The following is a 27,446-nucleotide window of genomic DNA, read 5'->3' as shown; positions in this document are numbered from 1 at the left end:
ATAAAATGATAGCTTATAAAATAAAATATCATGTTTAATAGAATCAAATGACATTTTGAAATCTAAACAAAAATGCAACTATGAATTGTTTGTCATCCTCATTAAAAAATATTTTTTTCCTTTATACTAAGCAGTGTCATTTCTGTTGACTACTCACGAAAACCGAACTGTTCTTTGGCAAAAATTTGTCTCTCGTCAAAGAACTTACACAGTCTGATTTTGATGAAATTTTCCAGCAGATTAAAAAATTAAGGAAGAACAGATATAGGCCTATACTTGTTTATATTGTCATAAGGGCCACCTTTGTGTAAAACAACCACTCTGGCAAGTTCCATAGCATCTAGAAAAACACCTTGGACTAATGCGTTGTTACGTATGTGCTGCAAGGGCAAGCTGATTAGATCTGCAACAGCAGTAGTAGGTTCGGCCTTAATTTCATCTGCACCTTCCGCCGTGGATTTATCCAAGTTTCTAAGGCATGGGAATACTTCATGTACACTGCACGGATTCAAAAATATGGAACCTCCAGCTGGAGAAGCAATGTACTGATCAATTTCAAAGCCACCTTCTCTACCGTTATCTCTGAATACACCTTCAAATTTATAGCCAGGATAAAAGGTAACATTTTCACTTGTAAACCATGTTTCAGTGTACGCTAGTATATCAAATCTATGATTCAGGGAAGCTAAAGTTGTTTGGATTTCAAATTCGTTCTCTTTCAGGCTTCTAATATTCACATGAAAGATTGACATCCTGTCGTTTTCGTGAACACGGCAACTGCGCACCAAAGAACCGAAAAATAAAGCATTGTAGTAAAGGGGCTTTGCTTGTGATGCCATAAAGAAAATTCAGGAAATAAACCAATAAGTGAGGTGAAAGAAAGGCGACGCCCGCTTAGATTATCTTTTCGAGGTCAGCCTCACATGCGATCCTCATTGCCGTTTCACCCTGGCTCTTGCGCACAAACAGCTTTCCATTACGGTTCCAAGCATATTCATATCCCTTTTCTGTAGCCCTTGTCTTCATCAACCACATGAGCCTTTTGTTCTGCGCAGTTAAATTGTCAAGAAAGTAGATTGTGGACTGAGTTTCCAACATGCTCTGCTTCTGGTCCTTTGGTCCTTTATTACACGTGAAGAAAAGCGAACTAGAACTGCCGGGGTTTTTCCACTTTCAGCGGGCAGCCTGTGAAGGCCTTCAACGTAGTGCTCAGTCAACTGAGGAAGCTCTAAGTCCTGTGCTATAGCATTGATCTTTTGGAGCAAGTTTTCATTTTTGGTTTAGGCAAGCTCATGTACTTCCAGGTTATTGCGTCTGGTGTATTGTTCTAGGTTGTTCATTGGCTGTCGTAGTTCGCCGATTTCCTGATTACTTCTCTGTGGCTCAATCTGTGCCTCAACCTTTTCAACCCTTTTTGTTAAGGCAACAATCTCAGTCGACTGAAGCTTCATTTGGGCGAGCACTTCATCGCACTGATCTGAAAGATACTGAACAGATTTTACCATGCTGTCAACTGCCTCTTTGATCTAGTAAAGGTCATCCAATTTTTAGGTAGTTCACCGAGCTTTCTGTTGATTTCTATCAATAGCCTTTCAGTCAGAGACTAGTCATTCTGAACCTTTGTTACATTTTTTAAGCCTCCAGCGGCTGAAACTACACATGTTTGGCACTTCCAATTTTTTTTCAGTATCTGTCATTGTTCTGCAGACACTTTTGGTCGTATTAGAACAGGCGCCTAAGTGATAACCGTATTGGCACTTTGACCAGATTAGGCACAGGCTTTCTGCCGGAAGTGACTGATTGTAAACCAGGCATATATAAGAATCAAGATCATTCATAGCGCTCGCCATGAAAAGCTTTCGGCGCTATAAAAACAACTATCAGTACAGCACAGGTACAGAAAGAAGCAGCAGTGGCGATTGGCAGAAGCGTTTCTTATGACTTGGCGTGGACTAGGTTGGTGTGTGGAAACACACCAATGTGCAAAATGAAGGATTCGCAGTTACGCTCTTGTCGTTGTTGCTTCCGCCACCACCGCTGAGCAAGGGTAAGGAGCCACAACCTAGCTTTCTCAAAACTGCTCACATAATCGCAAATCTCGAGCAGACTTCTCCGGGACAGGGAAGAAAAAATCATGACGCCATTGATCAAAATCATTTTTTATGATAAAACTGAATAAGCGCTACTTGAGATCGCTTCATTGGACACTGTCTTCAATAAAGAACTTGCGATATGTATATGGTTTTGGATACTACTGCTTTGTATTTCACACGCATGGTGCTGCCGTAATAAATGCAGTGTCACATGCTGCAGACAATAACAAAGATACGGCGCAAATATCTTATCACCCATGCATGATACCCTGCACTAATGTAGCTGATTTTCGCAAGACGTCAATGCATCTTTGCCTAATTTGCGTCGTTGGTTGTTTGGAAAGCGGCGTACTTGTGTGCGCGGCATCTACGCACACGTGACATGCCACCGACGCCCTGAATGGTTATCTTCACAAAATCTTTTGCGCGAGTTACCGAAATGTGGACTCTAGAGGTTGTTCGCGCTGAAACCCCTGCTGCACTGACTGAAGCGTCACCACTCAGCATTTTTGATACTTCCAACATTGCCACGCCCACTTCGTTTCAGGCATTCTGGTTATAGCAGCGGTAAGACCCAGACGTGGATATAACTCTGCCATCGCATCTTTTCAGGTTGGTTCTTGTGGTTTTGCGATTCTAATTCTTGTGCAACACCTGCTGCTGCAGATTTTGTTCATTGTGATGTATACACGGGATGATGACGGATCAAACGTGCCTTGCTTGCAGAAGGATGTGTCTGATGTAGATGACAAAATAACATACTGTACGAGTTCACATATCATCTGGGAAAGTGTTCAGGTATCGTTGATGCTTCATTTAAAGATAAATTTAAAGATCAGCTGCAAATTTGGTAGTGCACTACTTGTTATTCAGCCGTGTTCAGAAAAGGTTCAGATAGCGTATTGAATATGGTAGATGAACCACTGAACGATGCGGCGGCTGCTGCGGAACCATTTTTTAGGCCTGAAAATTGACCCACAGTAGTCTAAAATACATTCATCGTAATTCAACTACAAAGATTTGGAAAGTTGCCGGAAAAAGTTTATTCTTTGTAGTAGAGTACGAACGTCGAGAATTCTGACTTTGGGTTTTTTTCCCTATGAAAATGCGAAGAAATAATTGCTGAGAACGCGTCGGTGAAAGCTATCAACGAATTTCTTCAAGAGCAATATCGAAAGTTAACCGTGTAAACCTATAAACTGGAACAGAACTCGAGGGGTATAATGTAGAATTGAGAAGGATGCAAGTAAATGAATACGATCACTGTGACCCGATTGCACATAAAATTGGAAACCAAATCGGATTCCCTGTCACTTCTCGTGACATTGATGCCCGCCACAGACTCTCTCTCACACACAGCAACGGTGAAAAGAACCTCGTTGTACATATGTACGTTTTACATCAAGGAAGCTGCCTAGCGCATTGTATAGGAAGATAAGAAGGAGCGTCTACTGATGATGACTTGAGCTTGTCGGGGGATATGACAACAGGTGTTCGTGAATGAGCACATTGCCCAGAAAAATATCTTCGCAGAAGCAGTGAAAAGAAGAATGCCCAGAAAAATATCTTCGCAGAAGCAGTGAAAAGAAGAAAAAAATTGGCAGTGGCTTAGCTCGGTGGCTTAGCTTGGCAGTGGCTTAGCTAAACCGTAGCATTAGCTAAGGTTTAGCTGGTTATTCTTAGCTTTCCCAGCACGTTTAGCTTTTTTATGTTCCTTCTTTGTACGCTCACCCACCAATTGCCAGGCAACTACTTCGGGATCTGATGAGTTAAGCTTCTCCGCTTTTCTTCGCCGTTGAGCTGCAATTTCGCTCTCCTTCTCCGTGGCTATAGGGACCGGACAGCTGAATGGGTGGCGCCGCCTCTCGGCGCATCGCTCAATCGCCGGAATGCGCCGGCCGGGGGCCGGCGCATTGCCAGCGCATTGGAGCGTAGTGTTTGTCGTTGGTTTGTGTGGAAATTGGAAATCCTAAGGTTTAGATGACGTTGTGCGTGAATATATCCTCAACAGAACAGAAAGTTGGGCTAGTTGTGTGAATATGTCCAATGAAATGAAGTCTGGCCAAACAAGGCTGGCGAAACGTGGTGCGTTGTTGGCTCCACTGGCAGCTACGCAAACTCGTCGGACGTTTTTAAGCCGATTCATTCCTACGGGTTTCCACAGAGCCATGAGTGTCGGGTGACCTAAGCATGGTGCTTTGAAAGGCAAAGCACGAATCTACGTATTCGGTTACTGTGTGGTCATGGAAAGTGCCGATTTTTAAAATTCCGCTTGCTACCGGATGCTCTGTGCCTTCTGTTCCCCAGGAGTGACGGCACGAGAGTCTCGGAGTCGAAACCGCACTCCTTAATCTGTAGTCACTTTATTGACAATTGGAAATCGAAGTAACCCAACAGCGTAAGTTACAACGCTAGCATTTCCCCGCCTGTGTACAAGAAAACCTCAGCACGGAAAAAGAAAAGGCAGCTCCACCATCGTCGTTCGGGCTGCGTTACGATCTTCAGTGATGGGCAGAGACAATGTTTGTGCAGATACTTTCGCTTACATAGTCAAAAATAATTTACTTTTTTCTGTTAACAGAAAGAGCATTAATACTTTCTTCTGGGCGAGTCGGTTCATATTAGCAAAAGGTAAAAGACTTGCGCAAAAAGTAGATGAAGAAAGAGACGTGACAACAAGACAGAGCGCAAGACAGAGCTCTGTCTTGTTGTCAGGTCTCTTTCTTCATCTACTTTTTGCGCAAGTCTTTTACCTTTTGCTAAAAAGAAAGAGCAGATAGTAGACATGAACAATTCCTATTACCATGATCTTGTCATTTTTACTCTTTTCGTTTGTCGACTAATGAAAATGCGCTGAGAGCTCTGCGTTGATACTCTTAGAATTTGTTAACATTTGTTTATGGCATGTCCATTTCGCCTAATAAAATCACTCATTTCACAGCTCATTCAATACCGCATGGTCACAAAATCTGCTATCGGCTTCATATAAAAGTCGAAAAAGAAAAAATATATAATTTCCTTTGTGGAAACGAGCATAAACGTAGCAATTTTTTTTTTTAATTTCGAAGGCCGTGTAGCAGTTTTTTTTCCCCATTCACGTTGCACCTGACACGGCTTTACGTATTTTCTTAGCAGCGTTCATTTCCTGGCCCGCCTAAATACATGTTTTTCATCGGTGTTTTATGAACGTGAGATTTCCTGATTGTGGCGTAGTATGACAAGACCGTTTTACCTCTCTCAGAAATTGCTTCTATGGCCAATGTAAACAGATTTAGCAGCAGTCCGGCAAGCTGCAGTGACAAAGTTGTAAAAGGAAGGGTTTTCAGTTATCCGGATTCCTTTACGTGCAAATAGAAAACTACATACATGGTCGTGTCCCCTCACATTCATCAGGTATCGAGGTCAGCTAGGTATCGGCCCCGCAAGTTCGTGGTATGCTGAGAAAGTAGGCCACCTTAGCGAACGAGCCATCAGAAGGATTCAATTAACAATAGAACGCTCTTTTAGTTGTCGGTGGCTTATCTTACAACACATCACACTGTGTTTTTTTTTTCGATTGTATTTAACAGTTTGACAGTATTGGACTATTTCCTTCAGATATTCAAGGCAGGTGCGGTCAATCGCATTGAACTTCCTGCGCTGAGAGAACGCTAGCAGGAAATTTATTTTTTTTTTCTTTTCACAACCTCCGCAGCATGTCGGGAGAAAGGCATGTATAGTATAATATTTTCTAAGTCAGTTATATGTAGCAGCTCGGACGTGTTCAACAAGAGCATTGTCGTATATGTAATAATGATACTGAGGTGGTATTACTCATTTGGCTTATATTACGATGCACAAAAAGATGATAACGTTCAATGAGCAAGCAACGTATTCCAAATCATTTTACTAGAATGAAAGAATTGGAAAGGGCATGGAAAACTGCCTCATTAAAACAGTGTTCCTGGCCTGCCTTAGTTTTTTTGAATGACTAGACAGCACACATTATTTTCCTTCCCGTACAGTTTTTTTTATTCCTTTCCCACCGCCTAGCGCGGTTGAAATGGTCAAACTCTAAACTAATAGGCGGAATAAACTATTTTTGTTGTTTATTGCCGATATATATGTTTTGCGCCGTATAAATGTACCGGGGCCTTCATGCTCACAGTCTGCGCGAAAAACTGTCATTTTTTTACCACCGTGCGAATGCCCAAAACTAAAATGGTAACCTCGCGAGTCTTCCGGCTTTTCATTTTATAGTGATTGCGTCTAGAAAGTACACACATCGTATTCGGTCCTTTCTTCAGGTAAACAGACGATGTCGCGCGTAGTTCCTTATGGATAATACAAATGCACTAGAACAAAAACATCGCTGAGAAAATGGTCATTTGTTCCTTCAACTTGAGGCAACGTTTTCCTTCTCGGCAATGAAAAAGCTACCTTCTAATCACTAATTTAATGTCACATGAACATGCTATGGCGACACGATTTCGTTTTTATGCGCGTTCTCACTGACGACTGGATTTGTACTATAGGTTACGTATAGATGCAGGGATGTAATCGGCGTCCAATACAGGCATATTGGGTCGTGAGTGCTAGCCGGTCTGGGGTATACATATGTGGTCGCACGGTCGTGCTATCATTAGATATAATTGTGCGACAAACGTATGCGCCTGCGACGAAATCTGCATGCATGCCAATAGGCTAAAACCATAAACACATATAGCTGACCCCCAAAGGTGCGCCGCATATGAGCGCACCGAAAAGACGAATCCAGACAGTTGCAGCGGTACGTGCTTGAATGCGTAATAGTAATTGTCGTCCCGTACGTGGTACTTGGTGAGGTCCGAACGAACGGCTGAAATGTTGTCGGAATTAAATGCCGCGGTTTGGCGTCCAGCGCACGTGTATTCAACCATAAGAATTTAGAATTTGTTTTGATTGAATGGTCAACGAAAAATATTCTCTTCGGCAGCCCATTAAAGCAGCGTTTTTGGGATGGCAATGACAATCGGGAGATCAGGGGACAAAGTGGTCCATCGTGGGCAGTTTTCATACAGGGATAGCTAATATTGGAAAAACACAAGACAAATTGGTCCATTACAGCCAAATTTAAAAAAAACGGAACGGTCAACATCGGAAGAACACAGGACACCTTGGTCCATTGCAGCCAGTTTTAAAAACTGAGCGGACAATGCCGGAAGAACACAGGACAACATGGTCCATTGTAGCCAGTTTTAAAAAAGGAACGGCCAACGACGGCGGAACACAGGACAACGTGGTCCATTGTAGCCAGCTTTAAAAACTGAACATCCAATACTGGAACAACAGAGGATAACATTGTCCATTGTAGCCATGTTTAAAAACCGGAACCTCCAATGCCGGAAGAACACAGGACAACTTGGTCCATTGTAGCTAGTTTCAAAAAACGGAAAACCCAATGACGGATGAACGCAGGACAGCTTGGTCCATTATAGCCAGTTTTAAAACCCGCCAAAACAGAAGACTGGGCGAGTTGGTATGTATACATTCTAAAACAGCGCAAAAGAGCAGGGACGAGAGAACGAAACGTAGAACACGAGCGCTGACTTACAACTGATTTATTGAACATAAGTGAGCAATATATAAGAAGAAAACTGGGTGATAAAACCAGAAGTAGTCGACGTCAAACACGGTGTAGGGGGCCGTAAAAGCGATAAGAGCGTGGTAGGTTAATGAGGGTAAAAGACGATATAACCTAAAAAGAGATGATTGAAGTGAACACATAGATTCGTAAGAAGCAGTTGATGTGATAAGGTGTAAAGAACCATAAAAACGATAAAAGCGAAGCATCGAAACATGATAAAGTTGATAAAATATACAAAAGGAGTGGAATGCATAAAATTGACAGGTTACTGCTAAAACTGCTTAAACTTTAACGGCGAGTTAAACGATGGCGATCAATATTCTGCAGATAGAAACCTCATTTCTTTGTCGGACAGAGGCACAGGCGGAGCACTGACACAGGTGTATTTATTAGTTTTTATGTTAAAAGCCTCAATCACTTCCCTAGTCAGTTGATCAGCGTGATGTCCTATGACTCTGCATTGTTGAAAATTTGGTAGACAATCGCTGCAGTTTTTGATATGGTCTGCGATATGTCATTTGTCACCTTTTTGCACATCTTTGTTGTGTTCTCGCAAACGATCATTGATGCATCTTCCTGTCTGTCCGATGTATTTGTAACCACATGTTAAGGGGATTGAATAGATGACTTCGTTTTCACATGGGATGAATTGCTTTTTATGATTGGTCCTGCAGGTTCTTACGGTCTTGGTAGGATGGTTGACACGATGGCAAATGTTAGCCAACTTTTCTGGTGCGGAAAACACTACTTTTACTTTAGCCCGATTCATAATCTTTTTGAGCTTATGGGACAAGGCGTGGCAGTACGGAATGACTGCGACCTTCTGTTTCTGGTTATGATAAGCAAAGATGTATTTCAGAAGGTATAGACGCTGTAATTAGTTATAAGCCGTCAGCAACAACATACCGGTTCGTAGAACTGTCTCGTATCTAAAAGAAAATTCTCTTAGTGTGGTGTTAGCGGATAAGGAAGGGGGTTTCGCTATATTCCCACAAGGAACCTTCGCATCTAAAGCACTCGAAGCCATTAATTCGGTTTTTCTCCAGCAAAAGGAGAAGTCTGTGACCGCAGCAAAGAAAAAAATTTAACAGATATGCGTTAGGCAAGACTTAAACTGTCTCCTTAAAAGTAATGATGACAGTGAAAACAATACTTTGAAAATGTTCTTTGCTGCAAAAACACACAAGATTGCATGCCCTCTTCGTGTCATAATTTCTGAGAACGGCACTTAGCAAAAGTCAGTTTCTATGTTCATCAATTCACGTTTAAAAGTCCTGCAAATCGATGATCCCTTTATGATCAAAAGTTCCTACGCAGTTATAGAGTTTTAAAAGGTCACAAAGGGGGGGATACTATTGCCTTCTCCATCGACATCAAAGATCGTTATTATTCAATACCAACAGATAGATTGCTTAAAGCAGTTGAAGAGATCATTGATCACCATGGTGCCATAGCTTTCCAGAACGTTTCGGGTATGTCCGTTGGAGGCTTTCTCAAATTAATGTCTGTATATCTATCCTCAACATTCTGTACATGGAATAATCGCGTTTACCTTCAAAAATCCGGAATACCCATTGGGTCATGTATAGCCCCCATATTGAGTGACATATTTCTAGCTTCCATAGACAGGATTTTGGCCTCATTCCTTCCCAGCCAGTGAGTGGTATGTATATTCAGATACGTTGACGATTACCTAGTGATTATAAATAGTCACAGCCAGCCTTTCCAGTCAACCGTACAGAATCTTATGAATGTTTTCACTTCAGCTATGTTTCCTCTTGTCTTGACACATGAGTTGCCTGACGAACATACTATCAGATTTCTTGACGTCAAGCTGGATTTCCAAGACTACCACATATGTTGGACCTTTGAGCCACCAATAAGAAACTAGTTGTCCCTTACCATTCAGCTCATTCAAAATTGGTGAAGCGAGCCATTGCTGGCTTGTGCTTGTCTAATGCGCTCAAAAAATCATGCCCACACAGCATGCTTTCAAGTTATGAAAAACAATGCAGTAGATTATCTCAGGCAGGCTATCCCACGCACCTTATATCTGTCTCCCAGAAGCTTCTAAAGCAGATAAATATACAAGGCAGGCAATGTGAAGGAGTTCGTGATAATAAGGATAATCAGAAACAGAAGGTCGCAGTCATTCCGTACTGACACGCCTTGTCCCATAAGCTCAAAAACATATGAATCGGGCTAAAGTAAAAGTAGTGTTTTCCGCACCAGAAAAGTTGGCTAACATTTGCCATCGTGTTAACCATCCTACCAAGACCGTAAGAACCTGCAGGGCCAATCATAAAAAGCAATTCATCCCATGTGAAAACGAAGTCATCTATTCAATCCCCTTAACATGTGGTGACAAATACATCGGACAGACAGGAAGATGCATCAATGATCGTTTGCGAGAACACAACAAAGATGTGCAAAAAGGTGACAAAGGACATATCGCAGACCATATCAAGAACTGCAGCGAATGTTTACCAAATTTTCAACAATGCAGAGTCATAGGACATCACGCTGATCAACTGACTAGGGAAGTGATTGAGACTTTTAACATAAAAACTAATAAATACACCTGTGTCAGTGCTCCGTCTGTGCTTCTGTCCGACAAAGAAATGAGGTTTCTATCTGCAGAACATTGATCGCCATCGCTTAACTCGCCGTTAAAGTTTAAGCAGTTTTTAGCAATAACCTGTCAATTTTATGCATTCCACTCCTTTTGTATATTTTATTAATTTTATCATGTTTCGATGCTTCGCTTTTATCGTTTTTATGGCTCTTTACACTTGTCACATCAACTGCCTCTTTCGAATGTATCTGTTCACTTCAATCATCTCCTTTTAGATTATATCAATTTTACCCTCATCAACCTACCACGCTCTTATCGCTTTTACGGCCCCCTACACCGTGTTTGACGTCGACTACTTCTGGTTTTATCACCCGGTTTTCTTGTTATATATTGCTCACTTATGTTCAATAAATCAGTTGTAAGGCAGCGCTCGTGTTGTACGTTTCGTTCTCTCGTCCCTGTTCTTTCGCGCTATTTTAGAATGAATTTAAAACCCGGCGCGACCATTATTAGAGGAACAACGGCAATCTCGGTCCAATATAGACATTCCGTATATACGGCAGTGCCAATATCGGGAAATCACTGTACATCTTGGCCCAAGCTAGCCAGTGTTGGCTATTGGCAGCGCCAACACTGGGAGAGCATAGGCTAGTCTGGGCCATTGTTGGACATAGTGTTGACTGGCATGTCCTATGTTGGGAGCATGCTGGTTAGGCTGGCCCAATGTAGGGCCGCTGTTTGCCGTTGTACTTACAACATTGGCTCAATGCTTTGTGCTGCCTGCGAAGGTTGATAGCCTCAAGGCCGGGTTCAGTGAGCTATTGTAGCGTAATTGTGCAGGAAGTCCTGGAAGTATATGTGTGTTTGCTATTCCAACCATAAATAGGATCCTACTTTTGTCTTGCTTGTCTATTTTTCTCCTTTTACAGCTCGCGTTGCAAGGTTGAAACTGGAATGTCATTTGCTATTATTCTACTCTAAATCGTTTGAGCCTAGCTATTACCAAAAAAGACAGGTGCAGCATCTTCTTCATTTTACATGAATGCTGACCATTACAACTACCACTACTACGGCGCCACGGCTACACGGCTCGGTGGTATTTCATCTTCAGGCAGGTTTCGACTAGACCTAATATAAGATGGACGCGCAGAGCAAGCGCAATTCCCGTCTTCGAAGTCTCCTTAACAAGTGCCAGGTTATGACTAGCAGCTTACCGGTATCGCTCAAGAGGAAAGTATACAACAGTTGCATCTTGCCTGTACTCACCTATGGGGCTGAAACATGGAGGCTAACCAAGAGAGTTCTACTAAATTTAAGGACAACCCAGAGGGCTATGGAACGAAAAATGGTAGGGGTAACATTAGGAGATCGAAAGCGTGCAGAGTGGGTCAGAGAAATAACTCAAGTTACCGCCATTGTAGTAGAAATTAAGAAGAAGAAATGGACATGGGCAGGACATGTAGTGCGAAGAGAGGATAACCGATGGTCGCTGAGGGTAACAAACTGGATTCCAAGGGAAGGAAAGCGTAGCAGTGGATGGCAGAAAGTTAGATGGGCGGAGGAGATTAAGAAGTTAGCAGGGGTCAAGTGGATGCAGCTAGCACAGAACCGGGTTAAGTGGAGAAATATGGGAGAGGCCTTCGCCCTGCAATGGGTATAATCAGGCTGATGATGATGATGATAATGATGAACGAAAGTGTTCCTAGCGCATGGTGAAATCACGCGCGCGGCATTTTCGAGTATATAACAGAAATACCATGCGGGCGGTTTAAAAAAAAATAAAAAAGAACACGCATGCCCTGCAGAGAACGGCTCTTTACTTTTTCTAGATTTCCCGGTCAAAAAATACTCCTTGCAGTTACTCAAAGCAGCTCAAAGCCACACCGCAAAACGACGGGTAAGGACAGGCTCAAAAAAGTCTCGCAGAACGGAAACGACTGCGCCGCTCAGCTGTCTCGGCACTTCGCTGTTTCGGCACTCCGCCGCGGGCGGCGCTGTTCCACCGAGGCGACGGTGGCGCCATACAACGGGCGCCCGGTCCCTATAGCACACTGGCAAACGCCCAGCTATATATATATATATATATATATATATATATATATATATATATATATATATATATATATATATATATATATATATACACATTGTGAGCACCACATTGCTCACTACCAGCTATGATTCGACCAGAGCTCAGTGCCTTTCTGCCCTGGTGACGAAGCCCTGCTCTGGACCCACACTCGCATCCCCTTCTTGTGTGTAGTTATTGAGCTGCTTTATTGGCCCTTACACGATATTGCAACAAACATCCCCAGTATACTGTCGAATCGCCCCTGTATCGCCGGTTCGTGACCGTCGTCGCCGCACCGACATAGTGCACGTGTCACGTTTGAAGCCCTTTACCCGCCGACATTGATCTACCATCCACGACCACGATGGTCACTTCCATTCGGGAGGGGGAAGAGTGAAAGTACTGTGATTGAAGGTCATTTGCATCTGCGCATATCAATCATGACCGGTCAGCTCGTCTGAAGAAGATGAAGTATGAACGAACTGCTGCTGGCTGTTAGCTGCTGCATCTGCTGATCTGCCAATAGCAAAATGTACCTGTGCTTCTTCCCGTCGCACAATATATATATATATATATATATATATATATATAACCTCACTGATAGTACTGCGCATGCGCGGCGCTATCAAGCGCCTCCAGCGCAGCGTCGGACTTGGCTACTACGCAACGTAGGCGCACAGCTGGGCACGTGCTGGCGCCGGTGCGTCTTCTGCGGCTAAGATGTGACTCCTGAGGAATGCGCAGTTTGGAATTACTCGATAATTTTGAAAGCACCGCGATTATTTTCCCTTTGCCGCAGCGCCAGCGATTGGGCACCATGGGTCACGTGGTGCACAGCGGTCCGCTTTCTTTCGCCATCAAGCTTCCAAGCCGTCGCAGCATGGACGCCTTTCACCGCAGTGCGTGTGCGGCGATTGTTGTATTTTGCGTATGGATTTTGTTGCTCAGGTTTTTTTTTCTTGTGAGAAACACTTAGCGGCAGAAAGCCGGGCTACAGCGCCTTCGGCTGCAGAAACCTGCATGAGTCGGGAAAATTTGTAAGGCGAAAGCCTTTCTAGGCTAGCTCGTTTAGCGAAAATGTGTGTACGTGATCTGTGCGTTGAATCTGTGCGCTGAAGTGTCGCACGCAAATAGCGGACGTGTGAGGGAGAGTAATAAAAACGATTGATGGTGACAGGTATCGAGTAAAAGTTATAGACATCGATATAGTTACTGACTCACGCTAATGATTAATAATAATGATTAACAATGACTTGCAATGATGAGAAGAGAGGAGTCGCAGGAGAAAGCTTTGATGTTGGGAAAGGTTGAGGGTTACCGGAGAAGGGGTAGGCAGAGAACGCAATGGTTAGATGGCATCCTCGAGGCACTGCGGATAAAGTTGTGTGATGTTAGGAAGATAGTGAGAGACCGGAAAGCGTGGCGTGATATGGTCCATAGGGTCTCGAGGAGTCGCACACGACTGAACTGAACTGAATGACCATTATGTCAAATTACGACTTGTAGTTACCGCAACTGATTGGAAATTAGTAGCAACTCTTAGCGATCAGTGGTAATGACTACAATGAGCAGACATGACTCATCATGACTGCTAATGACTACAAAACAAGCAATATGTTAAACAATGCCTTTTACTAACCACAGCTGATTGGAAACGAGTACAAATGCTTAGCAATAAGTGGTAATTACTTGTATGTGTAGGTATGACTAATCATGACTACTAAACTAGAAACATGTCAAATGACGACTTGAAATGATCGGAACTAATTGGAAATTAGTAAAATGACTAGGCATGACTAATTATGACACCTAACGACTACGAAACGACTAAAAGGACAGACGATGATTTGTAATGACCGCCACTGATTGGAAATGAGTAATACTTAACTATAAGTGGCAATGACTACAGTGACTAGGAAACACTAATCATGACTACGAAACGGCCAATATGTATAAAGACGACTCGAAATCACCGCAACTGTTGGCAATGAGTAAAAATGCTTAGCTATGGCTGGTAATGACTACAATGACTAGGCATGACTCATCATGACCACAGAAGGACAAATATGTCAAACGACGACTTGAATGGCTGCAACGGTCTGGAAAGAAGTAAAACTTAGCGATGAGTGATAATGATTGCAATGACTAGGCATGACTGATCTTGACTACGAAACGACCAATGCGTCAAACGACGGCTTGAAAGACCGCAACTGACTGAAAACGAGTAACAATGCTTAGCGATGAGTGATAAGGATTAATGATTTTGATTGCGTTAACAAGATGTTTAACAAGCGAGCGCAAATGAGCCTGCGTCAAAGTGTGGGCGCACATGTGCGACGACGGTCAGTAATTGACATCTTCGTCGCCATAGAAAATCGCTGAATGTGATCATTTGCGGTGGTAACCGAGGAAGGCAAGAAAGTGCGAGTGATCATAATACCATGAAAATCACACCAGAATATCAAGGTATTGAATAGAATAGCAAGGTTATAGTGCCTAGAATATAGCAAGGTGTCGAATTAATCGACAGAGCTTTTTGGCAGGACTGGAAAGATCTGGAATGATCCGCATGCAGACCGCCGCTCAGCCTTCGGTAAAAGCTTACGATTCACAGTTCGCAAATTTGACTGTTTTTAAAGTAGCCGCGTGTCCTTCAAGTCAATGCACAAGTAAACACCTATGCTGCTTTCAAAATGTTCTATGGGTTTGACTTGAATATAGCCACGCTTCGAGCAGTTGGAAGCTTCTTGGCCGCTACGGGGATTGTTGCCAGCATGCGATGGGACCTTCGCGGCGCTGCGGTAATCAAGTGACTAGCGCAGACAGGCGAGGCGCGCGCACGCGTGGCGGTTGCGGAGCGCGCGGCCAGCGTCAGACTTGGCTGCTATGCAACGGAGGCCATGGTCTCCGAGATCACCTCCGCGCGCAAGTTTCTCTCCAGCCATTCCAATCGGCCGGGGAGAGCGTAAGTTGTAAAAGGGGCGTGGCAGCGTCTTTCGCCGCACAGCGGCGCTCGCCACCTATGCATCGAGTGTTCCGCCGCAACTTGGCGCCAGCTATAAAACACGAGTTTCCTCAGCTTGCGCTCGTACCATAGTCGAGCTATCAGCTTTAAAATGCCACAGGCAACACGGCGGACATCAATTTCGCTATCGGCAAAGTACTAATAATATGAGGCCCACATGCGCAGCAAAGTTAGGCAGCGACTGCGCGAAGCTGCATGCCTGCCCGAAGCATCCGCGTCTCATCTGGTTCCGCGTCTTTTTTTTTTTTTTTGTCAGTGTGTATATACACCCCATACATTTGCGAGTTCATTAACTTGCTAAATACAGTATTTACGAGTGTGGCGACTTACATGAACATCCATCGCATGAATGCAATTCTCTAAATAGTTCCGCCACAGCCACAAGATTATTGCTTACTTGGATCCATGTCACGATAGTTATTTTTTTTTCTGGCATGGTTTTAAAGCAGCCTTGGAAGATCGTAAGCACGCAAGTTCGATAGAGTCCTTACGGAAAACAATTTACATGGGTTTTTATAATATTCATTATGGCAAGCTTGCGTAATAAAAAAAAAAGTTCGATAAAAGTTCGATAACACGCACGCGGGGTGATCTCAGAGGCCATGCGGAGGCGCACAGTTGGGCATGCGCCGGCGCCAGTGCGTCTGCCGCGGCTAAGACGTCATTCCTCTGGAATGCTCAGATCGGCGAGGCGCGCGCGCCGCTGTGGCGGAGCGCGCGGCTCCGGCGCGCCAGCTGCGTGCCGTGCCACATCACTACTCCTCGTGCTTGGGCAACACGGCTCTCAAGGAGCCACGCGAAACTGCTCAACCTCGGCCAGTGTAGCTAACGCTACAAAAAAAAAAAAAAAAAATGGTAGTTCGCAGAGACTGATCGAAGTCCAAGTGAAGACGCGAAATACACATTTCAAGGTTATTAAAAATATCGCGCGTCTGAAACACGTTTCATACTTTCTCAACCTGCTCTGTTTTGGTTTGGTTTGTGGGGTTAAACGTCCCAAAGTGACTGAGGCTATGAGAGATATCGTAGTGGAGGCGAGGTGCAACCTGTTCTAGAATGCTCATGGTTCCTCTGTACGAAAAATGACGTCATCAGTGCTTTGAAAACTGCTTTGCAAACATTCGCTTCCGTGTATTCCTCTGGGCGCGAATCCCTTTTTCATCACCAGTCTGCAGCAGCGTCGCGAGCGGCCTCTTTGTTTGTAAACAAGGTTTTGATCTTGTAAACGCAGTTACAGCGTTCGTTCATTGACGCTGCATATCTATATCATATGAGAATTCAGTGTAGCCCTAACAATTTATCATTTTCACATTGTGAAATAGTCGTAGGGATTAGCTTTGTTCTTGTTCCACTCGTACTGTTAACTTGCACTAAGAATTTCATTACACCTAGAGCTGCTTTTAACGTTGCTGCTTTTTTTTTCTCTCTCTGAAAATGATACTAACCGTCCCTTTTGATATGCATTTTTGCTTTATATGTAGTTGCTTTATATACGTACGGTATGCACGCTGTTTTCTTTTTCTGTGCCTGACCAGCATCGGTGCACTTGTGTTTACGCGGTCTACATTCGGCAAGCGACAATTCAGCAGCACTTGCCACAATATTCTTGTGGTTAGCCTGCAGCCTAATCTCATGTGCGTGGAAACTGGCTTTAGTTTGATGCACACGTGATGTTTTCCTGCCGGCTCTTAGGCATGATTCTGAGACTAAGCCGAGCGAAAAGGTAGAAGAACCTTCCTGCAATGCAGTGAATATGTCAAACCAACATGTTTGTTCGACATTATTAACTTTTTGTGTATCCCGCACGTGCGCAACGTTTCGCACTACCTGATGAAAATTGCGGGCAAAGTAGGCATTAGTTTGTTTCCTTCTCCATAAATAAACCGAGGGGACACTGTAGGCATGCGAACGACGCTGAAAGCAAGAAAAAGGCTTCCAGAAGGAGTACTAAGGTTTATCGACTATAGTGTTGGGGTTATTTACAACTTCCTGATGTCATTTTACATCGTTGAGACAAGACGCTGCCTTAACTATCGACTGCGTGAACACGCAAAACATATAAAGAATCGTTCACGCTGAAACTATCTTGCAATGTATTGCGCTGAGTGCAAAGATTACGAAGCGCATCTCAGTCCTGCCTAATATATCATCGCCTAATATAAAGATGATGCCCCGAGGCTAATTTCTGAGGCTTGCAAAGGTTAGGCGACACCTGCATCAGCAGCTCTTCGATACCTCTTCGTAAAGGAACATGGGTTTCTTAATCAATGACGTTGCTTCATTTAAATTGGTTTGCGTGGTCATGCGGTTTCGTATTCTAGTTTTTTTACTCTTGTCGTTTCCTTTATATCTTGAGTCACCTTTAACAGTAAGCCATTTGGTTGCTAAACTGCGCATTTGTTTGCCCCTCTCTTGTACTGACTTCAGCAGCTGTGTTTACTTTTCATCTTCAATATATACCAAAAAGTCTGTATTAAACCTCTTCTATGTGTCGTTCGTTTCTTTTTGCAATTTTAAATATGTACTATCACGCTGCTTTGGCAGGCCCTTTTCTGCTGCAAGATTTTTCTTGGACATAAGCCTAGTCAGATTACCACAGTTACGTATAATGGCATTACTTACATAACGTCTAAAGCCAAATAAACGTAAAACCAAACAAATGTGTTATTCTGTCGGAAAGGTATGTTTAGCTTCCATTTCGTGGGATAGTTATAATTTTTTATGAAGATACGATGAAACAGACAAAAAGGCGCGCACAGGAAAAAATGCAGGCAGGAAAAAGACTGGACTGCCAACTGCTCATTCGCGAATTCTGGGCTCAGGTGTACACAGGGCGCTTTACACGTTTAGCTACACATTTATACAAAATTAGTTCTTTGAACGATTGCTAGATAAACATGCAGTGGTCATTGTAAATTTGTTTGCATGACGGAAGGCTGTGATAGCGATTGTGAAAGGGTCATGTGACTCAATGCCTTGTCTATATTTGAGCCTCAAACTGCCAATTGAACAGCTGATACTCTTTCCTGCCTGATGCTTTCCCTTTTCGGCCTGTGTCTTTCCTGCTGGTTCATCCTTTCTTCATGGAATGCACCAGCGAAAGAGTAAAACTTGCCGCAAAACACGCGACTGAATTCATACAAACACAGGCACAAACAAGGAGATTATGTGTATCTTTCAGTCCAGGCTTTTCCGCGCAGATTTAATCTCTCGTATCAAATGTACCAAATAACTCATCAGAGCGTCTTACTTCAATGCACCAGCTAGCCCAACAACGTGTTCTACTGAAACAAAATTGTGTTGTGTTGCTTCAGTTTTAATTTTGTATACTTGGTCGTTTGCATAGTAAACAAAACTGAAAACTTTCGCATAGTCTTCTTGAGAGAAATGTGTGAAATAAGTTTTCCACGAAAATGCCGTAGTTTTCCTGGTTCATTCCAATGGCAATAAAGATAGGCAGCGGTGAATTGGAAAGGCCAATACAACGTCCGTAATAACAAAAAGGTCATTCATGGAACAATAGGCTAGCATGCGTCACGATAATACATTTATCGGGTTGAAAGAATATCTTTATTTATTTGTTTGTTTTGAAATGCCCTAAATGCCCACTAGGGCATTGCTTAGAGGGAATATGGAAGCAATGCAGGATAGAACACAAACAGGAACGTCGCAGGTTCTGTCGCTTTGCTTCGGGAGCCCAAACAAGAACGCCTTGTGCTTTCGCGCGTTATCTAAGTTAGTCGCAGCGATAAAATGACCGTGGGTCATGTACCCGATAAGCGAAAAGCCGCAAAAACAACTTGATCGACCATCGCTACGTTGGACGGTGCATTGTTCTGTCGACTGCGGTTTCCTAATCTCCTAGAATAAGTCCGTTTTTCGTTTGATTATCGAGCAGTTCAGGAAGAAGAATACAATAGTGCTGTTTTATTTTTATAGAGGGACGTCCGCAGGTAAATGCGTGGCACGCAGAACAGCTGAGCCGTGCAGAACGTTGATTACAGAGGAGGTCAAAGGTAATGGGTTCTTCCTCTGCGCAGCTCAGCGTAAACGACCAGTGAGCGGCACTACGTGGTCAGAACCAGTCGATCATCATGGAGTTCGCGCCCCTGTGGTTCTACTTCAAGGTCTCTGTGTGGACTACCGTCGTGGCTGCAACAGTCTACGGGCTCATCAAACTACTAAGGTGATGTTTTCACTCGGGGAAATATATCTGTTTGTTCTTTTCTCCAAACATTCCAATGCACCCTTAACCGACAGTTTAATGCACGAATCCCTCTTCCTTGTAAGATTAGACTTACTTATTACGTATAGCGTATAAAATATTTACCAAGGTAATCGCTAATAGAATCAGGACAACCTTATACTGCATCCAAGCAAAGGATCAAGCAGGGTTTCGGAATAAGTACTCTACTATCGATCATATCCATACCATCAATCAGGTGATAAAAAAAAACATTTGACTCAATAAAAACTACGGCGGTCATGCAGGCATTGCGAAATCAGGGGGTAGACGAGCCGTACGGGAAAGTGCTGGAAGATATATATATTGGCTGCACAGCAACCATAGTTCTGCCTAAAGAAAGCAACAAAATTTCTATAAAGAAAGGAGTGAGGCAAGGCGACACGATCTCCCCAGTGCTATTCACAGCTTGTTTAGAGGAAGTATTCAGAGACTTGGAATGGAAGCAGTTCGGGATATGGGTAGATGGAGAATACCTCAGTAATCTGCGATTTGCTGATGCCATTGCCTTGCTAAGCAACTCGGAGGATGAACTGGAAATAATGATTGATGACCTAGACAGAAAAAGTAGAAAGGTAGGCTTGAAAATCAATATGCAGAAGACTAAGGTAATGTTCAACAGCCTCGGGAAGGAACAGCAGTTTACATTAGGTAGCGAAATACTGGAAGTAGTAGGCGAATATGTCTACTTAGAACAGGTAGTAACCGCATATCCGGACCATGAAAAGGAAATAACAAGAAGAATGAGATTGGGATGGAGCGCATTTGGCAAGCACTCGCAGATTATGACTAGCAGCTTACCAGTATCGGTTAGGTGGAAAGTATACAATAATTGCATCTTACCTGCACTCAAATATGGGGCTGAAACGTCGAGGCTAACAAAAAGAGTTCTGCTTAAGTTGTGAACAACGCACAGGGTTATGGAACGAAATAAGGTAGGGGTAACATTAAGAGGTTGGAAACGTGCAGAGTGGATCAGAGAAATAACTCAAGTTACTGACATTCTAGTAGAAATCAAGAAGAAATGGGCTTGAGCAAGACATGTACCGAGTAGAGAGGATAACAGATGTTCGCTTAGAGTAACAAACTGCATTCCAATGGAAGGGAAGCGTTACAGGGGGCGGCAGGAAGTTAGGTGGGCGGATAAGGTTAAGACGTTTGCAGGGGTCAAGGGGATGCAGCTAGCACAGGACCGCAATTTTTTGAAGAATATGGGAGAGGCCTTCGCCTTGCAGTGAGTACAGTCAGGTTGATGATGATCATGACTTATTTTTTATTTGTTTCCTTGTTTGTGTATTTGCATAAAAAGTGGAACCTGTTTCAAGCATTGCATAAAGAGCGAGGTTCTTTTCTATAAGAGTGGCGTCGGTAAATGTCGCCTGCCATAGGTAGTTTATTGACCGGGATCAATTGAGTTGTGTGTACTGCGTGCACCAAAGTGTAAGAGGGCGTTAAAATCTTGAAGTTCTAATGTACAGAGCTTCCTGTGTCAAAAAAAAAATACTGTTGTTGCACCATAACCTCCACAACAGGGTTGAAGGTGAGATGACACACTGTTTTCTTCTGTAGTATTAAGTCGTACTTTACTAGATCTGATAATTGTAAATAGTTTTGTTTTTCATGCAATATTTAATTCTGAAATTTATTCCCTGGATCCATTAAATCACTGCCAATAAAAAATTTCCTGTTAAAAGTTAATTCCACCTGATTTTATGCATTTTGTTATTGCAGTGTATTGCTGCCTTCTCGTTTTGGCACAATATCCCAGTGTTGCTTTTATTATGATTTGCATTTTTGTCCTCTGCCATATTTCTCGCAAATATTTACATTTTGATTACTTTTTTTTTAACTACACTTACAACAGATTTGTCTAACACACGTCTGCAGTATCCCTAAAGAAGGAGCTAGAGTATGTATAAATAAAATAAAAAAAAATATACATAATGTGATGCTGGTATACGTTTTTTTCTTAGTAACTAAAGGTGAACCTTGTGAAAAGGACCCAAACGCGGGCGCCTAGGTCATGCTTCTACTAAAAAAAAATTGCTTTCAGATTTATATGTATTTCGACCCTTATATTTCAACTCTAGTAGCAGCCGCTGATTTTATTGGTGTAGAGAGAATATTGAAACCGAAAAGGTCAGTTTTGTCAATAAATGAGGGAACATTCTAGGATTTCTTATGTTGTTCTTGCACGCCAGCGCTGTGGTGCAGCGGATAGTGCGCTTAACTGCTGCACCCAAGGATGCAGGATCGAATCCCAGCCGCTGCGGCCGCCTTTCGAGGGCGCTGAAAATCAAGGCGCCCATGTGCTGTGGGATGTCACTGCGCGTTTAAAAACCCCGGATGGTTGAAATTGACGGATCTGTTCACTACGGTGACTCTTATATCCCAAGTCGCTTTCGTACGTTACATCCGATAAACCAATCCAAAGACTGTTTTTTTTTACCCCTGCCTGTCTAGATGAAAAGGGTTTAAATAACATAAACTCTTATGCAGCATTGTTGATGAGATGCATAATTCCATTTACTTTATTCCTTTTTAGCCAGAAACTATGATATATGATAGGCGGGGAGCCTATTTTCGGTGATTGTTTACAGCAGTAAAAAATGCACATCAAGATATACAAGAGATAAGACGCTCAAAGGTGATGACAAATCGCAGCAAATAAATATTTCACCTTAGCTAGAAAGTTAAAACAAAAATAAATATAAGTAATGGACATCCGGTTGAAATTACGAAAGAGCAGCTTTTGTTCCTAGCATAAGTTATTTTATCTCTACGAGAAGGGGTGTCACTACTCAGATAATTCGAGAGCTGCTGTCTGAGTAAAAGATTAGTTGTTCAAACCCTGACGTTCGAGGGGGCAAGGTTCCTTTTGATAGTGATTCAGGCTGGAAGATATCCCAGCTGTGGCATTGAACAATGAATATGGTTCATTTTGTTTAACTGTATAATTAATAGTTTAGGCGTCTCAAGAGGATGGCAAGGAGTGATTTATTGTTGATAGGCGGAAGGAATGCTTCAGTTGATCGTTGACAGTAGCTCAGTCCGAATAATGGGAAGAAATTAATCGAGGAATAAGGCTTTGAATGCCAGCTTCGTTATGCATGCATTACTTTTAAGCGCACAGATGTTTCCTGCTCGTGCTGTTTTTTCCCAGGAGAGGCTCATTCCTGATTTAGCTTTTGTTGGTCAATTTATTGCGCGGTATCAGTGCAAGCCGTTTTAACGCACGTGACCATTGAGGATGAGTATTTAAGGTGTACACGGAAAAATTCGGCAGTTTGTGTATGCAATAATTTGTTCATAGCATATTTTCTAAGAAAGAAGAAATGCATTAGTGGAAGCTGTAAGGCAGGCTTCTAAGGGATGGCATCGGATGATCGTTGTTCACGTGAAAACAAACATCATTTGTGGAGCGTTTGCAACCGCCGGAGTTATTTTGCGTTACTGTGCAATGTGTAAGGTAAGCACGAGCAAATGAGAGGTGGCACTGTGAGATTCGTGTGTTCAAAGATGTCATGGTTGCTGTGCAGCCACTATGTATATCTTCCAGCACTTTCACGTACCGCCGCTCGTCTACCTCCTGATTTCGAAATGCCTGCATCGCCGCCGATGTTTCAACTGAGTCAAATGCTTTTTCGTAATCAATGAATGCTATGTATAAGGGCTGGTTATATTCCGAACATTTTTCTATCATCTGATTGATGGTATGGATATGATCGATAGTAGAGTACCGTTTCCGAAAACCTGCTTGATCCTTTGCTTGATTGCAGTCTAAGGTTGTCCCGATTCTATCAGCAATTACCTTAGTAAGTACCTTATACGTAACAGGCAGTAAGCTGATTGGTCTGTAATTTTTAAGGTCCTTAGAGTCCTCTTTCTTATGAATGATGATAACGTTTGCATTCTTCCATAGTTCCGGTACCGTCGATGACACCAGGCACTGCTTATACAGGGTGGCCAGTTTTTCTAGCACGATATCCCCCCCGTCCTTTAGCAAATCTGTAGTTATCTGATCCTCTCCAGCTGATTTCCCCCTTTTCATAGTTTCTAATGCTTTCATGACCTCGTCCTTCGTCACTGGTGGAACGTCTGACTGTTTTTCCCTGCCGCTAATCTCGTTTCGGTCCTGACTACTTTGGCTACTGTAGAGATCCGTATAGAACTCCTCCGCTACTTTGAATATGTTTTCCATATTCGTGATGACGTTGCCCGCCTTGTCCGTTATCGCATACATCTGGTTTTTGCCTATGCTAAATTTCTTCTTTACCGCTTTAAGTCTTCCCCCCTTGTTTAATGCATGCTCATTTTTCTCCATGTTATACTTTCTTATATCGGCCACCTTGCGCTTATTGATTATCTTTGATAACTCGGTCAATTCGATCTGGTCTGTCGGATTGGAAGCTTTCATACTCTGGGGTTTCTTAATCAAATATTTCGTCTCCTTAGACAGCTTACCGGTATCCTCTCTAACTCACCTACCGCCTACTTCTACCGAACACTCAGTAATGATATCTCTGAAATTATTGTTCATTGCTTCTAGGGTAATGTCACCATCCTCGGTTAGAGCTGAATACCTATTATGTAGCAAGATCCTGAACTCTTCTGCCCTCCCCCTTACCGCTAATTCGTTGATGGGTTTCTTTCTTACTAATCTGTTGCGTTCCTTCTTTAGATTTAGGGTAATTCGGGACCTCACCATCCTGTGGTCACTGCATCGCACTTTCCCGATTACCTCTACATCTTGCACAATGGCGGGGGTTGAACACATTATGAAGTCAATTTCATGTTTAGTCTCCCCGTTAGGACTTTTCCATGTCCATTTCCGGTTCTTCCGTTTGGTGAAGAAGGTATTCATAATTCTTAAGTTATTGCGCTCTGAACTCAACTAGTAACTCCTCCCTGCTATTTCTAAAACCCATGCCATAGTCACCTACTGTCTGGTCTCCTGCCTGCTTTTTTCCTACCTTGGCATTGAAGTCGCCCATTAGTACGGTATACTGCGTCTTTATTTTTCGCATTACCGATTCTACATCTTCGTAGAAGCTTTTAACTGCCTGGTCATCATAACTATCTGTAGGTGCATAGGCCTGTACAACTTTCAGTTTATACCGTTTATTAAGCCTCATTACAATGACTGCCACCCTCTCTTTAATACTATAGAATTCATCTATATTACCCGCTATATACTTATTGACAAGGAAGCCTACTCCTAGTTGTCGCCTCTCTGGTAAGCCTCGATAACACAGTACATGCACATCCTTCTGTACAGTATATGCCTCATTCGGCCTCCTAACCTCACTAAGCCCGATGACATCCCATTTCATACCTTCTAGTTCCTCTAACAGCCCTGCTAAGCTAGCTTCACTAGCTAGGGTTCTAACGTTAAACGTTGCCAGGGTCAGTTTCCAATGGCGGCCTGAACAGCGGAGCCAGGCTTTCTTAGCACCCCCTGCTGCGTCACAGGTCTGACCGACGCCGTGGTCAGTTGTTCCGCATCCGCTGGTGACTGAGGGCCGGGGTTTTATGGAGCTCATCCTGAGAGGTTGCCGCCAATTACTGCACCAGGGTGGCCAACTCCTGTTCTGGTGAAGGAGTGCGTTGCCGGAGCTGTCACCGGCATCAGGTCGCACCCCAAACCTGTTTATGCAATTCCATCGACAACCATAGTTCTGCATAAAGAAAGTAACAAAATTCCCATAAAGAAAGGTGATAGGCAAGGAGACACAATCTCCCCAGTACTATTCACAGTTTGTTTAGGGGAACTATTCAGAGACTTGGAATGGGAGCATTTAGGGATAAGGGTAGATGGAGAATACCTCAGTAATCTGCGATTTTCTGATGACATTGCCTTGCTAAGCAACTCGGGGGATGAACTGCAAATAATGATAGATGACCTAGACAGGAAAGGTAGAAAGGTAGGCTTGAAAATCAGTATGCAGAAGACTAAGGTAATGTTCAACAGCCTCGGGAAGGAACAGCACTTTACATTAGGTAGCGAAGTACTGGAAGTAGTAGGCAAATATGTCTACTTAGGACAGGTAGTAACCGCAGATCCGGACCATGAAAAGGAAATAACAAGAATAAGATTGGGATGGAGCGCATTTGTCAAGCACTCGCAGATTATGACTAGCAGCTTACCGGTATCGCTCAAGAGGAAAGTATACAACAGTTGCATCTTACCTGTACTCACCTATGCGGTTGAAACGTGGAGGCTATACCAAGAGAGTTCTACTTATGTTGAGGACAACCCAGAGGGCTATGGAACGAAAAATTGTAGGGGTAACATTAAGAGATAGGAAGCGTGCGCAGTGGGTCAGAGAAATACCCAAGTTACCGACATTCTAGTGGAAATTAAGAAGAAATGGGCATGGGCAGGACATGTAGTGCGAAGAGAGGATAACCGATGGTGGCTTAGGGCAACAAACTGGATTACAAGGGAAGGAAAGCGTAGCAGGGGCGGCAGAAAATTAGGTGGCTGGATAAGGTTAAGAAGTTAGCAAAGGTGAAGTGGATACAGCTAGCGCAGGACCTGGTTAATTGGAGTAATATGGGAGAGGCCTTCGCCCTGCACTGGGTATAGTTAGCCTGATGATGATGATGATATTCCTTCCTCCGGCAAGTAGTAGTTTGAAAGTGGTATAGTCGAGCACTCATTGGTTGGCAGGGTGTATGACCTCAAGATACGAAGTCACATAGCCAGGTTTCCAGGCTTATTGGGAGCTGGAAAAGGCGATCACGTGACATGTCCGGAGAAGTGGCTGTAGGTTTAATTCTAAAATAAAGAATTCGCAGCCAGCACGTGGGGCACCAAAGAAAGAAAAAGCTGAAGAAATCTGGACTTTTGGGTTACTTAAGCGCCCGAGTATTTTTGCTTATCAGTCTTGATTCAAAATTAAAGCGCATTAGAAGAGCAATTGACGGAGTGGGGTTGTGTATCAACCTCAAGACTCCGATCGTTCAAAGAGACGATTCTTTTCAGCGTTCCCAAGTGAGGGTTTTCTCTATCAATGTTTTATACCAATATCCTTGTGTAGGTGGCGCCAAAAGACCTTCAACTACTTTAAGGAACTCGGTGTCCCTGGACCGAAACCGAACTTGCTGTGGGGAAACCTGGCAGAGTACCACGGAAAGGTGTGTCTTTACTTTCTTCCTCAAGTGGACGCGCACACTATTAGTACTCTACGTTTTACTAAAACATTTTCACACTTCTGAGAAGCAGTCTTATGGAAAACCACTGTTAACATTATCTGAATGCTGCCTGAGAATCTGGTATCGCCTTTTCACAACGGTTATTTCTGTCAATATATGAATGCTTCTCAGGCGTGAGCGTCAGAAAATCTGGTATTTCGTGATCTCGACAAAAGCTCAATGACCCCAAAGTAAAAAGAGGTTTTTGGAAATATTTAATGTTGATTATTCCAGTGAACGGCAGCCGGCACTATTATTAAAGAGGCGATGACAGGGTCATTCGATGTATTACCGTTTTATACTTCTGTGAATAATATACAGATCTGTGATTCTACACGCAAAGTTTTTGTGCCCAGCGCGCGGTGCATATTACAAAAAAAAACTCGATATAAATCAGAATTGAGAAGCTCCTCCCGCGGAGAGCGACCGCCAATTTGAAATGCTTTTGTGACGTCACACAGGATACGCGGCAGAGCGTCGTCTGCAATGCAGAGTACAATATCAAAATGCACGTCTTTATTTTTTTTTCTTGGAACGATTGACATAGTGGTCGTTCCTCATGCAGAAGTGCTTGATGAAAATGTTACCGTACGAAAGCGATGTAGAGTAAGGCGTTTTCTTCAGCACAAGGTAAGCT

General features: G+C 43.1%; 1 protein-coding gene across 1 annotated transcript in view; it reads left to right on the top strand.

Annotated features, from left to right (window-relative positions):
• Nucleotides 1-2,487: 2,487 nt before the first annotated feature.
• Nucleotides 2,488-27,446, top strand: part of LOC146188140 (cytochrome P450 3A8-like) — an 83,876-nt gene continuing 58,917 nt past the window's right edge. The window contains exons 1-3 of the mRNA XM_084603664.1: nucleotides 2,488-2,705; nucleotides 19,410-19,555; nucleotides 26,656-26,752. Of these exons, the coding sequence (XP_084459790.1) occupies nucleotides 19,464-19,555; nucleotides 26,656-26,752 (189 nt within the window). The 5' untranslated portion in view covers nucleotides 2,488-2,705; nucleotides 19,410-19,463. The remainder of the gene's footprint in view (nucleotides 2,706-19,409; nucleotides 19,556-26,655; nucleotides 26,753-27,446) is intronic.

Source organism: Amblyomma maculatum, chromosome 5 (assembly GCF_055883805.1).
Source record: "Amblyomma maculatum isolate TAMU_Amacu chromosome 5, ASM5588380v1, whole genome shotgun sequence".
NCBI lineage: Eukaryota > Metazoa > Arthropoda > Arachnida > Ixodida > Ixodidae > Amblyomma > Amblyomma maculatum.
The sequence above is the reverse complement of the archived record's forward strand: the minus strand, read 5'-3'. Positions and strand labels throughout refer to the sequence as shown.